Source organism: Apaloderma vittatum, unplaced genomic scaffold (assembly GCF_000703405.1).
Source record: "Apaloderma vittatum isolate BGI_N311 unplaced genomic scaffold, ASM70340v1 scaffold33281, whole genome shotgun sequence".
NCBI lineage: Eukaryota > Metazoa > Chordata > Aves > Trogoniformes > Trogonidae > Apaloderma > Apaloderma vittatum.
Window position 1 is genome coordinate 1 of NW_009701574.1, and position 16,024 is coordinate 16,024.

The 16,024-nt window shown below is 38.2% G+C and overlaps 1 protein-coding gene across 1 annotated transcript in view; it reads right to left on the reverse strand.

Moving 5' to 3' along the window:
• Nucleotides 1-80: 80 nt before the first annotated feature.
• The window catches only part of UBR5 (ubiquitin protein ligase E3 component n-recognin 5), a gene marked incomplete at its 3' end in the record, with an annotated part of 54,805 nt that continues 38,861 nt past the window's right edge, over nucleotides 81-16,024 (reverse strand). Inside the window, exons 22-44 of the mRNA XM_009879184.1 lie at nucleotides 15,886-16,012; nucleotides 14,275-14,426; nucleotides 13,794-13,889; nucleotides 13,237-13,360; nucleotides 12,828-12,925; nucleotides 11,820-11,968; nucleotides 11,291-11,382; nucleotides 10,232-10,378; nucleotides 10,018-10,136; nucleotides 9,809-9,935; nucleotides 9,579-9,708; nucleotides 9,184-9,344; nucleotides 8,413-8,652; nucleotides 8,060-8,183; nucleotides 7,230-7,341; nucleotides 5,967-6,098; nucleotides 4,832-5,089; nucleotides 4,080-4,348; nucleotides 2,599-2,810; nucleotides 1,977-2,207; nucleotides 1,059-1,132; nucleotides 294-466; nucleotides 81-194 (exon numbers count right to left, since the gene is read on the reverse strand). Of these exons, the coding sequence (XP_009877486.1) occupies nucleotides 81-194; nucleotides 294-466; nucleotides 1,059-1,132; nucleotides 1,977-2,207; nucleotides 2,599-2,810; nucleotides 4,080-4,348; nucleotides 4,832-5,089; nucleotides 5,967-6,098; nucleotides 7,230-7,341; nucleotides 8,060-8,183; nucleotides 8,413-8,652; nucleotides 9,184-9,344; nucleotides 9,579-9,708; nucleotides 9,809-9,935; nucleotides 10,018-10,136; nucleotides 10,232-10,378; nucleotides 11,291-11,382; nucleotides 11,820-11,968; nucleotides 12,828-12,925; nucleotides 13,237-13,360; nucleotides 13,794-13,889; nucleotides 14,275-14,426; nucleotides 15,886-16,012 (3,461 nt within the window). The remainder of the gene's footprint in view (nucleotides 195-293; nucleotides 467-1,058; nucleotides 1,133-1,976; nucleotides 2,208-2,598; nucleotides 2,811-4,079; nucleotides 4,349-4,831; nucleotides 5,090-5,966; nucleotides 6,099-7,229; nucleotides 7,342-8,059; nucleotides 8,184-8,412; nucleotides 8,653-9,183; nucleotides 9,345-9,578; nucleotides 9,709-9,808; nucleotides 9,936-10,017; nucleotides 10,137-10,231; nucleotides 10,379-11,290; nucleotides 11,383-11,819; nucleotides 11,969-12,827; nucleotides 12,926-13,236; nucleotides 13,361-13,793; nucleotides 13,890-14,274; nucleotides 14,427-15,885; nucleotides 16,013-16,024) is intronic.

A 16,024-nucleotide genomic window follows, 5' to 3' on the forward strand; every position in this document is an offset into this window, starting at 1 on the left:
TATACTATATATATAATATATAAATTGTATGTATTATTAACATAGGCACTAGTTTAAACAAAAAAAACCTTTAAATCTACCTCAAGGCAGTTTCTATCCACTGTAACTTCCATCAAGCATTTCCCGCTGTTGGCAGAAGATGAATACAGACCCTGACTCGGTCGGCCAAACAGATCTTCTTTCCGAGCGTTTGGCTGAAAATTAACAAAAGCATTCTGGGTAAATAATATACTTCAGTTAGAAATGAGAAAGCAGACTGCAGTTTTCTTCTAGAACACCATCTCTGATGTCACCTGTAGTAGATGAGGCTGGTCTGCCAGCGGGATGGCCTCTGCCAGAGGAACCTCAAAAGGATTGGGGGGAATGCAGCCGAGGAACGTCATGGAGTCCGATCGTCTGAAAAACGGATGGTTTTGGCCAGTCTCTGCTGGGAGGGAATCATCGTCTTTGTCATTGAGAGCAGCACCTACGTATCAGAGAAAACTCCAGTTGAATTTTCAGTTACAAGGGCAAATGATTCTAAATACCAAAAATTAATATGCTTCCCTCTTAGCTATCTGACTGGAGGAGCATCTCTGCAAGTTTACTACTTCTACAGGACGCTTCCACAAATCCTGTATTTTTATTAAGTTGCTTAGTCACCAATTTTATTCTTTTTACTGTAACAAAGTTTTCTGAACATGCACTCCTACATTACATGTACTTAGTATAGAGTATACATTCTACCATTTTCGGCAGCAGTTTGTTCAGACTAAAAGAATTAGTTGAACTCTAATTCAAATTTTAAATTCTGTCATTGTGTAAAATGGTAAGTTAAGGCACAAGTTCTGCAGTTTAGAGAGAAAGGAGGCAAAAAAGAGGGCCCTGAAATGAGAACGGGCAGTGGCACAAGAAAATTGGTAAAGTAACAACGGAAAGAAAAACCTTACTAAACCCCAACTGTAATGTAACATATACAAGCAGCAAAACTTATTCTGTCTCAGAGAGCTATAAGGTGAGAAAAACACTAATGAAGTGTCACGCTTTGGCATACAATAGAAGTGTTTCTTTATACTAACTTTGATTGGTGTCATCATCATTTTCATGTTCTGAATCTTCATTGTCAAGACCCAGTTCCAAAAGTTCCCGTGTTCTTAAAGAAAAAAGAGAAAGTCAATCCCCTTGAACAAAACGTTAGTCAAAACATTTCTATCTACAGCACTCAAGTGTGCTGAGAGCTATACACAACAAGAACGAATTCACTCTAAAATCTAAGTACTGTAGAGTACTCCTCATTACATACTCGCTCACTACATTACTCGCAGTTACCCTTGCAGGCATTTTGCCACCCGTCAAGTTTGACTCCAACTCCCTCAGCCTGTCCTCACAGCAGAGGTGCTCCAGCCCTTTGACCATTTTTGTGGCCCTCCTCTGGACCTGCTCCAACAAGTCTCTCTTGTATTGAGGGCTCCACAGGACACCAAGTGAGGTCTCACCAGAGAAGATGGGCAGAATCACCTCATTTGTCAGGTAAGTCTCAAGTATCCAAAACTGAAACAGAACTATGAAGCCCATCATACCAGACTTCAACATTTTCTCCCATGTGATTTTTAACATGTTTGACATAACTCTTAAGTAACTTATCATGTTAAACATGAGGGAGAGATTGCATTTTTCAGCTAAGAAATCATCCTCAGTACATCTTTTAGAGGCACTGCCATAGAATTAAAAATCAGAGTCAAGTTTCAGTGGTAAGAAATTTTTTTACAGCAATCAGAATAAAAGATTTGAATACAGTAGTGCAACAGGCTTACCAATCAAACATATGTACCTTATATATCTATATATATTTTTTTTATAAATATGCATGTTGCTACACAGATACAGCTATCTGTATATATTTCTACAAGTTGCTGAGTAACAATGTCAATAATCAAAACGAAAGGCTATACTCCACTTCTGCAAAAGTTTTTGTTTCTATGAGTCAGCCTTGATACCTCTTCCGTTCCAGCTGAGGTGTATCCAACGTTGTCTGTTGATTCATTGCCTTAATCCAATAAATGAGGGCTTGAAAAACATATGCTACGTGTTTCAGTGAACAGACATCTAGAACAGGAAGAACATCTGAGTGCTCATCATTGTGAGAACGCATCAAAGACAGTGCGTAGTTCAGGAAATCGCCACGTGCTGACATCATTCCCTGGCGGGCACTCAGTAAAGTAGCACGTCTAGTGAAAAAAAAAAAGATTAAATACAGACAGATTAGGCACCATAGTAGAATGTATTCTTTACGTATCAGTCTCTGTATTTAAAACATAGATGCAAAACACACAAAAAAACCCCACAACACAAAAACAGTTCAGCAATAAGAGTAACAACCACAGTTTTATGTTCTACTACATGCAGCTCAGGTGCAGTGTATTATAAACAGGTAATACTCAGGATGAACCTCGTATGTCAGAACAATCTAAACAGTGGCAACAACACGGGAAGCCAAGTTAAATCACACCAGTAAGTACACTGCTACATAACAAAATCAGATCTCTAAAATGTCAGTGAACAATATGACTGTAAAACTGGTAATTTGTATTGCATGCAGCAACTGAACTATTTTGATACCTTCTTCCCTCAAGCGTTCTTAAGCTGGCTTCCTCACGAGCTGTCATTCTTTCCCTTCTGGCTGAGTTCTGAGAAGCATGGAGAGGATGATTTGGATGCCCAGGATCACCAGCAGATGCTAATGCAGAACCGTAACGCAGCTGAGCTTCAGTAGAGTCCATGATACTAACCATCCAGTTCCAAGTAGGAATAAGCTTTTCTTCCACATAATTCTGCAGGCAATGAGGTTTAATGAGTTTTGCGAACAAGAGAACTAGATGACGAGAATGCAATCTCAACATAAGCCGCCACCGTGGCTTTTACAGTCACCCCTGATTCCCTACAAGCAAAGAGGCTGTAAAATCACATTCAGGAATGACCCATGAGCAGTTTCTAAAAGCTCTATTGAGAGCACTGATTTACTGCAGTGGTATGCAGCTCTTATCACTGAATATCTTGGTGTATGTAAAGCCTTCTCACCATTCTCTCCCTTTTGGGCATTTCTTCTCCTCCTTACCTTATGACCACCCAAGCATTTCCCAGGTGTGTAAATCTCAGGGATTTAGGCCTAATTCCTGCCTTGCTAGTAGCTTTAACAGCACTCATCTTGCTATGGCACTCACCAGCCAGGTCTTTCATCATTCCTTACCCCTTGCAACTTAAGTCAGGGAAGATGACAAAGTTAAGACCTGCACAGAGACTTTGCTTCACGTGTTCTTCACCTGTTCCCAAGACTGGCTCTGAGACCTGCTCATCTTGCCATTTGCTAGACTCCATTGACCTGTGGTTTGTCTGTTTTTTAATCCAACATGAGTCCACTTTTTTCATTTGTCTACATTCTGTTCTTCACAATCATCACTCACACTTCAAATGTTCTTGTATCTACCAAATTAACAAAATGCTGTCTCAACCGCATTTCTGTATTCAAATGAAACCTGCACCATCAAGCTTTCACATGCTAATAAAAACCTCTTGCTACCTCAGCTGGACAGCAATCCTGTGCACTTATCTGGCAAAATAAAGCTACAGCTTTTCAGCTTATATTCTTTCTCATATGAGAAGAGCCTTAGAGAGCTGAGACAGTTTAGATTCAAGAAACAAACTCAAGAGGATCTTATCAGTGTGTTTATATATCTGATAAAAAGGTATAAAGTATACAGAGCCAGAGTCTTCTCAGTGATACCTGGTGAATGGACAAGAGACAACAAGCACAGATTGAAATACATGGAAAGTCCATCTGAACTCAAGAAACAACTTTTTTACTATAAAAGTTGTCTAACAATTAACAGGTTTCTCAAAGCAGTTGTGGAGTCTCCATCCTTGGAGATACTCAAAACCTAACTGGACACAGCCCTCAGCATTCTTCTCCTGTTGACGTTGCCAGGAATTTGGTCTAGGTGATCTTCAGAGGTCACTTTCAACCTCAGCAATTTTATGATTTTACCTCAAGAAAACAACTGCATTGATATTATGTTTCTCTACAGATATTTGGATGTTCTTACCTGCAAGTTAACTGCATCTTGGTAAGTTAGCTTCACTGCAGCTGGGATCTGAGAGTAGACTAAATGATTGTACTTGGGAATCAGACCCATTAGATCAGATATCTGCCGTATCACAATACTGTATGCTCTTGCTAAACTGCTTGCAGATGTTAAATAGCTGCTTGCATTGCTGGCTTCGAGTGCAGCAGCTGCTGCTGCAGCACTTGTACTGATGGTACCGCTCCGACGTAGGTTGGATGGATCAATGTAAATCAAGCCTGATGAACTGGCTAAACACAGAAGAAGGAATGACATTGATTAATTTATTTAACCTTTGCTATGTAGTTTCTGCATTGACTAGTACCATGAAGATTTCTAGAAACAGGCATGTAAATATTACTGACATCACAATTGTAACTAGCAAAAAATCACTAGCTCCAGTAAGCATACCCATATCTCCTTAGGAACTACAACAGATCCTTTCTTTTTTTTCTTTTTTTTTTTTTTTTTTAAATTCAAATCCAGAACTGAACAGTCAAGATAGGTCAGCACTGTTCTTCTAAGACAGTCTCAAAGTTTAAGGCTGGGCCAGCCACTAAACTTTGACAGATGCTTTCTGTGATCCCCCCACTACCCTCCCAGGAGAGGGTAATGGGAGAATCAGAGAGAGACTTTAAGGATAAGATTTTATCCTTAAGAGAACAAATAAAACCATAGGACGAGACAAAGCAAGAGTTAACTGACATTCACATATGCATTTTACTCAGACTTGCCTGCTGGGGCGGATGTACTAGAGGGAGCAGTGCTAGCCGTCCTCTGGTTTTGGGTGTTACGTACAGCCCACTGCATGGACCGGGGAGCCTGGGCAGCACCATTGGCGTGTGAGCTATTTGTGGTTCGTTCCAGAGGCTCATCAAGCATGAAGGTCTCTTGCTCTATGTCATCGCTCTGACTGCTGCTGCTATCAGAGTCACTGGAATCGTTCGATTGAGAGTCATCTTCAGAAAAAAATGCTGGAACACTGCTAGCTCCTGTTGAGGAAAACAAGCAATAAACAGTAACTGACAACTGCACACCTGCACATGCATACATGTATCATGCCAGCATTGTAAACTTTTTCCATAAGAAATTACAGATACTAAAAAGGTTCAAGCACTACTACTGAAAATCTATAATAAATAATCCTTATAACACACTGCTACTTTTTCATAGGTTTCATGAAAAAGCAGCAAGATTACTTACATTTCAAAAGATTAAAAAAAATTTCTTCACTGATTCTGCCCTCAGCCAAAGAATTCTAAAAATTATGCTTCTGAACTGGACACTAGAGCAGTTGCTTTCAGAAAGCCTTAAAATGACCGGTCAGCTTTTGTGTTTCATTTTAAGCCATGTCTGACTTCTACACTAAAAACGAGTGAAAACATTTCATTTCACATCACAAGAGTGCAAGGCTATCACATGCAGAAGCTCCATAAGGGCAAAAAAGATAGGCCACATCTTAGTGCATCTCCTTGTCCAAAAACTCTGCATAGGACCTTACAAATTGCAGGCAAAGGGAAAGCAAATGAAAAACAGGGAACATGGGGAGGGTGGAGGTGGGAGGGAAGAAGCTGCGTGAAAAGAAAAAAAATAAAGAAAGGGAAAATAAGTTTACAAGGGAAAGGTATTTGTTAAAATGTTGTAACCAGGTAATTGTTGCTCTGTCCAGTTGTGAAATAAGTAATTTCCCTAGTGTACCTCTGGAGTGCTGGATGCAGTCCAGATCCAAAGGCAAAGAATAATATTTTTTCGGTGAAGCCAGTTCTGCCCTCATTAAAGCCATATTGAATCACTAACACATTTCTTATTCCTGTACGGCTTAATCCTAATATCTAAATTTAAACAGCTAGATTAGATGATGTGGCGTACCTGCTTCTGACCCAGCAGTAGCTGCAGTGACAACACTTCTGCGCCCACTAGCATTGTCCTGATTACTGTGGTTACTCTCACTGTCACTTTCTGTTTCAGCAGCAGCTAGCAAATCCAACTCCATATCACTGCCTATAAAAACAATATACAAAATATCTCATGTGTGGAAAAAGGAAAAAAAAAAATAGAATGACTGTGGCAACTCATGTAAGACACATTAAACAAAACCCAGAGGCTATTCCTACAGCAGAAATTAATGGATATGCAGGGAGAGGTCATAAAAGCAGTGCAAACACACAGCAGTACTTGGAGCATCTTTTCTTATTTTCCAGCAATTGGCAATCCCTGACCCTCTCAACTCCATCCTGCACGTACACATTCAACACACGCACTGAAAATTAAGACTGTAAGGATTCAGAATTAGTCACTCAAGCAAAAAGACTCCACAGCTCTCCACGCACATGTATGAGGACAATTAACCATATGCCATCTCAAACAAACATCTAAGGAATACCTAAAAACTTTAAAAAAATCTGATTTAAAAATATAGGTTCTGTTCCAGTTAAAGTTTTCAGAATTAGATGTTCTGAACTCAGCAAGTGAATAAACAGATTTCCTGTACTGTAAATTGGTTGACTGGAAACATGAGACTCCATCAGAAAGACATGATGTTTTTTTTCTTTTTTTTTTATCATAGCTTTGGGCCACCTAATCTCAAGATAATACAAGTCAAGTCATATTAATAGCAAGAATTTTCATACATAATGGATTAGATTTGTCTACAAAATATTGAGACGCAATTTAATATTCTGCAATTGGTCGGAAAACTAGCTCACCATGATTCAGATCCCTTTTGAGAACACATCTACTATAACCACTATTCTATCATTAGCCATACACGAGCCAGGCTATTTTTCTAGCCCTTCAATTAGTTTACGTCACAAATATATTACAGGAGCAAATATAAAAGGCAAAACAGATATTGTTAATCAAGCATATAATAACATTTGGGGTTTTTTTTAAATCCTTTGGTACCTTAATATTTTCTCCTTTTGCAGAAGGGGAAAACCAAAAATCTTGATGTACCTGCCTATTACGAGTTACCTATAATTTTACTCATCTCTTTTTGCAAGATGCATAGTCTGAAAACCTTGGATTCTCTCTGCTCACGCAAGTCTCCCAAATCATTGGTGACTCCAAAGATGCCTTTTGATGCAGTTTGCTCATCCAAGCAGTAATGTGCGTGATGTACATCATACGTACCATCTTCATCATGCTCGTCATGCTGTCCTTCTGCTTCAGCATTTTCTTCACCATGTTCTTCCTGTTCATCATGATGGTCTTCTTCACCAGCCACCCCTTCAACCACCTCGACCTGAAAACAGCATTGCAATTTTATGCTAGAATACCTTCCAAATCAGAGATAATCTATGTATTTCCAAAAACTCAGTGCAAGATTTGATTTACAAACTAAGAAACAAGAAAATGCATCCAAGAAAGGCAACGTCACAATTAAATTCATGTGTACAGAAAATGAACCTACAGCCACAGTAGTTGTACATGGTTGTACAGTCCACAGTGTTGAGGAAAAAAAAAAAAAAGTCAAGCCCATAAATCAAACAGCCTTGGACATTAAATTTTAATGCTAAAAGGGTAAAATTGACTATAAAACCTACAATTTCTAAATAGTGAAGATCTATAGTCCTGGTAAAAGCTGTCTTATAGAGCCTAAGTAATAGCAACCATGTACTGAAAGACTTAAAACCTTTTTTAACAGGCAGCTATAATAGAGCATAAGTTTATATATAAAGGAAATAGCACATTAATTAGTATTTTAAATCATACTGTAGTTCTGTCAAACGCAAGGCACTCGGTATACTCTGAAATGACTAAATATTGCTGAATACAAAGGAATGATTACAAAGCTTTGTTAAAATAAAATGCTTGTGACACAGTAGGGCTCCACAAAGTACTTCGCAACATCTGCAAATGGCAGGTCGAGGTGCACAGATTTCTGGTTCAGATGCTAAAGCATGTGCTTATGCATTAGGTGCCATACCGAGAAGAAAAAAGGCAGAAAAAAGAAAACTAACCTCTTCCACATCTGCTGAAACAATATCATCTTGTTCTTCATCCCTGCCACGAACTGGTTGTGACTGGCTGATTCGTCTTTGCTGAGGATTCCTTATGATGTAGGATGACTGAGATTGACTGGAACTTTTAAAAACAAACAAACAAACAAAAAAAGTAGATTTGTACCTCTGGATGCCACCATGAACATAAATCACTACAGAATTCTGTCAGTAGGCAACTACTTCCACAGTGCTTGGCCAGAATAAGCTTCAGCATACTTCTGTTAATGAAAAGCTAATAAAATTCCAAACTAAAGTCACCTTAATCAAGTCTTTGAAAAGAATGAATGCTGAGCTTTAGCAAATTTTTTTACCTGCTAGACTGGTCAGATGACGGTCTGGGTGGCAGAGGCTCCACAGAAAACAGCTCTTCACTTCCCTGCATGGCATCTATACTAGTGCTAGCAAGAGTAAAGGGTGCTGTAGGACGTGCAATTCCCATCCTGACTGGTATAATTAGAGATTCTGCTACATTGCACAACTCTTCAACAGCATAGGGCAATAATGCCTGGAATACACGTTTACATTTTCCAATGGGCTGTGGAATAAAATTGCTAGGGTGAAGGAAAAAAAAAAAAAAAGGTAAAAATAAAGGTCAAATACATTTTTTTTTTCAAAAATACCTTTATGGTGATATCTTTTTTTCTTTTTTAAAAAGTAAAGACAATTAGCATTAATAGAATAATACATCTGCGTGTGTATAGTAACGATATGCACAGCTATTCAATCTGTTAAAACCATTTATCATTCAGTAATTTGAGACTAAGGCTGGATAGATAAATCTTTTACTGACAAAGACTGTAATTTTAACATGCTAAGTGTACTTACAAAAACAGAATAGAAAGGTTCAGTATGAACATGAGAGTTTAACAAGTGTTATATTAACAAGTCATGTGATATACTAGCAGCTATTGTGCAATCCTGAGGTTTGCACCTTTCCACACGATGCTGCCTACAGACCGCAAATTAATTCAAACGCTTCTGTCTATTGTTGACTTGTATCAATTTGTTTAAGTAAAAGAATAAATATTTAAAGTAAAAAACCCCAAACCCATCACATCCAACACACAATCCCCATCACTTACTTTTTCTTTTTGGAGGAAGCCATTTCCACACTAAGAATGACAAACACTCTTGCCACAGAACGCAGAAATCTCATTGTAACAGCAATAGCTTCTTCTCTGCGTCCTGGTGCGTACTTGTTTTGTAATTCCTTTACCAGGGTACCCAGCAAAGTATCTAAGAGCTGTAGAAACAGGTTGTTATAACCCAATAATGGTGTGCAATTTAGAAGCATTAAACAAGACAGATTAAGATTCAAAGGAGTCCACAGCTATATGTATATATTTAAGCTAGGTTTTGGCACTGTAAATTCACCAAAACATGAGTATTTTCAAATTAGTCTCCAAGTGAGACTAGGACAAAGCACAGTATCACATTACTCAGATAATCTATGTAAAACATGGATTTGAGTGCTCACCAAAATGTCTGCTGTGCACTTGACAATAAGGCAGTGTGTAAAACAGTCCAAGCGAATAGTTCCACTTTGCTGATTAAGGTAAACTTGTTCTTCAGGCAGAAGATGGCCTATCCTCCTGCTTGCACTAAGACTTGGAAAAAACAAAGAGAAAGGAAATGTGTTTTATATAAGTCAGCAGGTCTCAAACACCAGATCAAGCTTTACATTGGTAACTATGCATAAATACACACGGGTCTTTATTTTCCTGGGAGCCAAACATGATCATGGATTTCAGTGCATTCCAGTCTTGCAAGACACGTTCCAAAGCAAGCTGGGCAAAACGAGGAGGTTCTAAATCATGATCAGGCATATCAGAATCTAAAGAGATCAAAAAAAGCAACATAAGAAAGAGGTACCAAACATAAAATTTGATATTTATTTCTCTGAAAAAAATCCTTACCTTCAGGATTTGCAGTTTTACGATTACGATCTTCCCTAATTCTAGGTGGTCTGTATTGGCAGTGTTCCACAGTTTGCCTGGCAACTGTCTGTACTAAAAAGAGCAGCAGATGCTCTCCCCTGTAATGAAAAATTGATTAAGGGAGATGTGACACACCACATATTTAAAAAGAATAAAAATTATTCTGCCCTAGTCATTGCAAATATGAACTTGCCTGCTATTTGGCATGGTGACAAGGTTTGTGGTGGTAAGCAGGCGGTAAAGCAGATCAAGGCGAGCAGACTTTTGTCCAGCAATTAGTGTTTTACACTTGCACTTCTCCCAGCAATCACAATAGGCTGTTGGAGACGTTCGTTTGAGCCTATAAGAAACAGAAAAGGTGAGCTGCAACACTGGTCAGTAGTATAGCAAATATTTCCTACGCAGGCTGAGGGTGTTAGTGTACACATTAAGATTCCTGGTAGAGCTCCTTATTATATAGCAACATGCCGAAACTTAGCTTAGAAGAGAAATGCAGAGTTTATATGTGCTGGCACTTGACATTTGCTGTTCTTGTTTCCTACACTCATTTTAAGAGGGCAATTTCATGACAGCTTTTCATAGTACCTTAGTAAAACTCACCCATACATTCTTCCCCAAAATAGCCTTCGCCAAGAAAGTTAAGCTGGAAATCTGCAGTAAAACCTCAGTAATTGTTACAATGCTGAGACTTTCTTCATAATTGCTTCTGTTAGCTTATTATAGCTAGGACATTAATGCTATAACATTTACACCCTGTAACAGTGGCACAAAACATCTGCAGCTTCAAACCTCTGACCAGGTTGATCAGAGACTTCTTGACTGTTCATCTGACTGCTTGCTCAACTTTTCCTTTATTATAGTTGGTCTTAGAGATTTATATGCTATGCTTCTTTCTGAAAGTATACAAGAATGACCTGTCAATCAGGATTCACTGGCTTCAGAGAACTCCTGGAGGCACCCAAAATGAAAACATGGTATTATTCAGATATATTATTCACAGAATATTATGCCGTTTGAGGGTGTTAGAATTACTCATTTACTCTAAATTCTACAGGACTGCTTCAGGTTACTGTCTCAATTCTGATCCATAAAAGAAATCTTACAGAGCAGAAGGAAAAGAAGGTATGTTAAATAATATTAACCTTATCTAATATGAACACTTCAACCAAGGGAAAAAACCTATTAACTAGCAGTAAACAAGTGACAGCACTAAATATTGATTTCATTATAAGAAATAGAACATGATACATACTTGCAGTCATGTCCTTTGTGACAGACCCTTGCACATTCTGTGCAACAGCAAAGAGATTCCAGTAGGCCACATGTTCGGCATTCAAATATATCCTAAAAAGTCAATTTACCAAGAAGATTACACATAGTTTTCTCCCTATAGCTCTTGCAATCTTGCAGCATTTCAGGTTACAATACAATTGCACTTCTTCAAAATGATGCCTTCACTTAATTTTAAGTAAGTTCCAGAAAGCAAAACTTTGCGGTTAGTTAGAATATTCAGTGTTTTCAAAGAGCTGTTTCCACAAAAATTTTTGCCAAAGCTAGCCAGAGGGAAACACCACACCCATAAACAGCTATATTCTGACTGACAAGCCAGCTTTGAGAGTACAAAGCAATCAGGGGAGGCAATAACTATACTAGACTTAAAAGCTGCAGTAACTAAAACAATGCAACTTTAATAATTTAAAAAATTCGATTAGTAGACTAACACACTATATGGTTGAAACATATTCTTATTTACTCAAGAATAAAAATAGCAGAAGCCTTACTTGGTTAATATGTTCTGCACCAGTCCATGTAAAACTGCATGTATCATTACAGCACAAAACATACAATGGAGAGTCATCTGGATTCGTACCAGTAGGACAAACCATTCCCATAAACACATCGTCTTCTTTTTCACTGGAAGTTGCTTCAGCTAAAAGAAAATAGAAGACCAGTGTTATAAACAGTTGCTCCCAAAATAAAAAACCCGCACCAAGAGAATCCATACTTAACAGATGCTTGCCATTACAAAATACTAAACAGCATTACAAGTTTGAATGAAGTCTCTATCACGGTTTTTTGAAGAAAGCTTTCTGCTTGTCACATTAGAGGTATTTCTTATAGAACCTGCTGCAAATTCCTGACTGAAAAACACAACTACCAACCCTTCCCTAGTTTTAAACCCACTGATACTCTCATCAACTCAGTGGATCACCATTTTGAAGTATTTAAAAATAACCAATATTCTTATGCATAATACACACAGACTTTGTCACACCACAGTTCCAATCTGCTAAAGTTTCTCCTTAAATTCAACTTCACGTATTTCTCTTTAACAATTAAATACCAACATCAAAAGAGTGTCACAAAACATAGGTTTGCACAGAAGTCTTTTCAGGAACAGGATCTAGCTCAGCATACAGCTTTACCGTATTTTTTTTTTTCCAGTTAAAAGAAAGAAGTTCCAGATGCTACTGAAGAAGTAGTACCTTAATCCACTGATGTCTGTAAAGCAATGAAATGCTAACAAGACTATAAAGAACACAAAAGCAATAATATTCACAGAAATCTGTCTAATATACATGCTGTAAAAGTGGAAGATACTCCATGACAGCAAGATTTCCAAAACATGCACCAATACAGAGTATTTTGGAGAGAGGTGTTTATCACCATCACCAGTTCCTCAAGCATATGTAATTTCACACCAAAACCCCTGCTGTTAATAATGGATCTGCACACATGCCAAAATTTAGAAGGAAACCACATGCTAATAATTACTGAAGCTGGTGTACCTTTAGCAATTTTCTGTGCAGTTTCTAGAATTGTAATTGCAGCAGGGTAAGCCCGGCCACTAACTGCTGACATAAATGGTGTCATGCCTCTTGCATCCCTAGGGGGGAAAAACACACAAACAATTTTTTTTTTGTTAAAAGTAGACGTAGGAAACAAATACACGAAAACTTAGTTAATCTTGCGCAAACAGAAAAACCGCGGAGTGAATAAGCATTCTTTCACTGGTTTTACTTCTGTGAAATAGACCTAATTTTAAGGGATGGCAGGACACAAATATAGCCAATATTTTAACACTCTGCATTTTAACTGATGCTCTTTTAAATAACCTTTTAAAAAAGGCTTCTATGTAATAAATTTCGGGTGATAAAATATTACAAATATAGTGAGAATTCATACGGAAATCCTTACTTAGCTGAAAGCAATTCTCGAAGATAAGGTTGTAAAACAACACTATCGCATAGTAATTTCAGTATGAAATGAGCATTTGCCTTCCGATCCTTTGATTCCACTACAGATGGTTCAGTAGAAGGACCTGCAATGAGAAAAAAAAATTTCAGTGGAACAGTTTTTCCTTAAAAAATGACCATCTATTAAAAGCACATAATTCAATGTTTCACTGGGGGGGATCAACCAGTAGCTTCACTATTCGGTGGTTTGCCAGTTTCAGCAGCATTTCACCGAAGTACTATAAATGTAGCTTCCACATTACATCCTGAAACACAGACACTAATCCCAATTTCATACCGTACTTTAACATATTTGTCATTCCCCAGGATATTTTTGATTATTTTTTTTAAAACACACCATGGTGCTTCATTTACTTTCTGCACACTTGTGAAATTCTCCTTCAATCCGATCTTCGTCTGAGAAGAGGCATTTCCATATGCAGCAAGTCTGTGTCAGCAGACAGCTTTTTGAGATCATTTGCCTTCTAAAGCATAACCAGAGAATCTGTAGGTCCTCACCTGGTATCGTGGAGGTGCTAGGTCCTTGGCCGGTGCCAGTCGCTGCTGTGGTAAGAGATCCCACAGCGGGGGCCAGGATAAAATCAATGTCACCATCTTTCAGTAAACAGAACAGCAGGATGTATATCAATACATAAAAACATCCCTAACAACATGCTCTTACTGCAATGTCTAACACACCGCAGATTTTCTGCATTTAATTGGTTCTCTCTCCTACAAACGGCCACATTCCGAGATTAGTAACGTAACTGAACATCACAAAACACGCTTCACCGGTGTTAGAAAGACACAAACTGGATCTAAAAGCACCTAGTAAGTCTTCAATAAACTCTTAAAGCTACCTCAGTGACCTCTTGCTACCTCAACAGCATTAGGTATTTTATTCTCTTGCTGAAATCTAAGTGATTCACCTTAAAAGCCATCGGCTCCTTTATTAAAATCTTACATTCTGCAGTCTAACGGGATACATTAGCCAACTTACCCGGATCCATTGCGGGAGGATCTGGAACCCAGCTGGGAGGAGCTATTGGTGGAGAAACTGGGTCCTGGTGATCACTTGATGAAGCACCAGCTTCATGTCTGCCCAGTCCTGCAGCTCTCAGGGATCTTCGCATCATTTCCCTTAATCTCAAACTGAATACAAAAACAAGGTAAAAATACTATCTCATTTTCACTTACAATTTTTAAAGCAGAATTTCATACTGAAAAAGAAAACCAAATTCTTTTCTCCATTTTTCTTCAGCATAAAGAAGAATAAGCAAAAAGTTATTTTTTCATTTCTATATTCCATTGCAACAGAATGTAATGGCCTTGGAGAAAGAGTCAGTCAGCAACGTCTAAAGACAGCTTTGAGCCCAAAACACAACCCTACCTAGTCACCACTGCACTGCCTCTGGCAGAGAGCAGCAGCTGATTGGCATTATTACCACTATTTGACATTCCTTTTAACCCAAACTCATTGCCAGCAGTGTTAAGCTTGTGCAAGAATTTGCTCTTGTTGCTGCTGTGTTGTGGGTTTTTTTAAAATCTAACTGCGAGAATAATGAAAGAATAACAATGGAGTTTAGAAAAAAAAATCTTTTAAAAGGAGTTGTTTGTTTAAAGCTATTTAACATGAAAGTATTAACTCACTGAGGACAGCCAGCAAGCAATTTCAAGAAATTCTGTATCATCTTACTAGACAAAAAGGTGGTAGGAATAAAGTAGAGGCCAGTGTGATACAAAATGGTACAAACGTAAAGCTAATTTGTTTGGTTCTCTAATGCACTTCTTCTTAAGACTAAACATCTAAAGAATATGAGAAGGGAGCTTCAACACTTAACATCATCTCCTATATCAAAAAGATCATGGTGATGAGGACTGTAGCTTGGGAAGGATAAAGACATCATTTCATGTCAATTGCTTTGACTGCAGAGCTAAGTAAAAGAATTGTACTATGCCCTAATGCAGTGTTCTGAACTCACCAGAACTCAGTACAGACACTGCTAAATTCCCTTGATGTAAGCACCACTCAGTTACCATTATGGAACACAAAAATCATCAGAAACTAGGATTCTATCAGGGTCAGAAACCTGTCATTTAGAGCCATTTGGGTACAAAGGACACTCACTATAACCACAACTGCTTAAGATAAAAAGAATGAACTTAAGTTCTTCCCCACTGGTATTATGCTGATCTCAGTATTATTTATCTACATAAGTGACCATCTCCCTCAGAAATGCCCTTAAAAAGAACAAACCTGGGTGCTATTACAGTATTTCCATGATACGTAATTCTCTGTGGTAAAAAACACTAGAGCTTATCCTCAAATTCCCTTTCCCCAACGGGGAGAAGCGTTTCCACTTGACAAATGAGGAGACAATGCTCCAACCCCAGAAAGCAGAATTAGTTTAGAAATATCCCACCATTACCAGAAAAGCCTTCAAAAAACCCACTAGAGCTCTACTTTGGTGCTTGAAGTAGTAAAATCTGACTTTAAATTAGCATTAGAGCCCATTCTTAAACCAGACCAGAGAAAAGAATTAATAAGAGATTCATAATGACCACAATAATTAGCATACAAAAAACAAGAAGAAAGTGTTAGCCCAGTTACCTTCTGCTGCTCGATGATCCTGCCCGATTTCCTGGACCATTACTTGACACGACAGAGATTGCATTTGCAATAGCTTCCACAGCCGAGAGCCTTTCAGCAAACGTATTCCTTTCAGAGCGCTCCGCTTCTGCAAAATTGA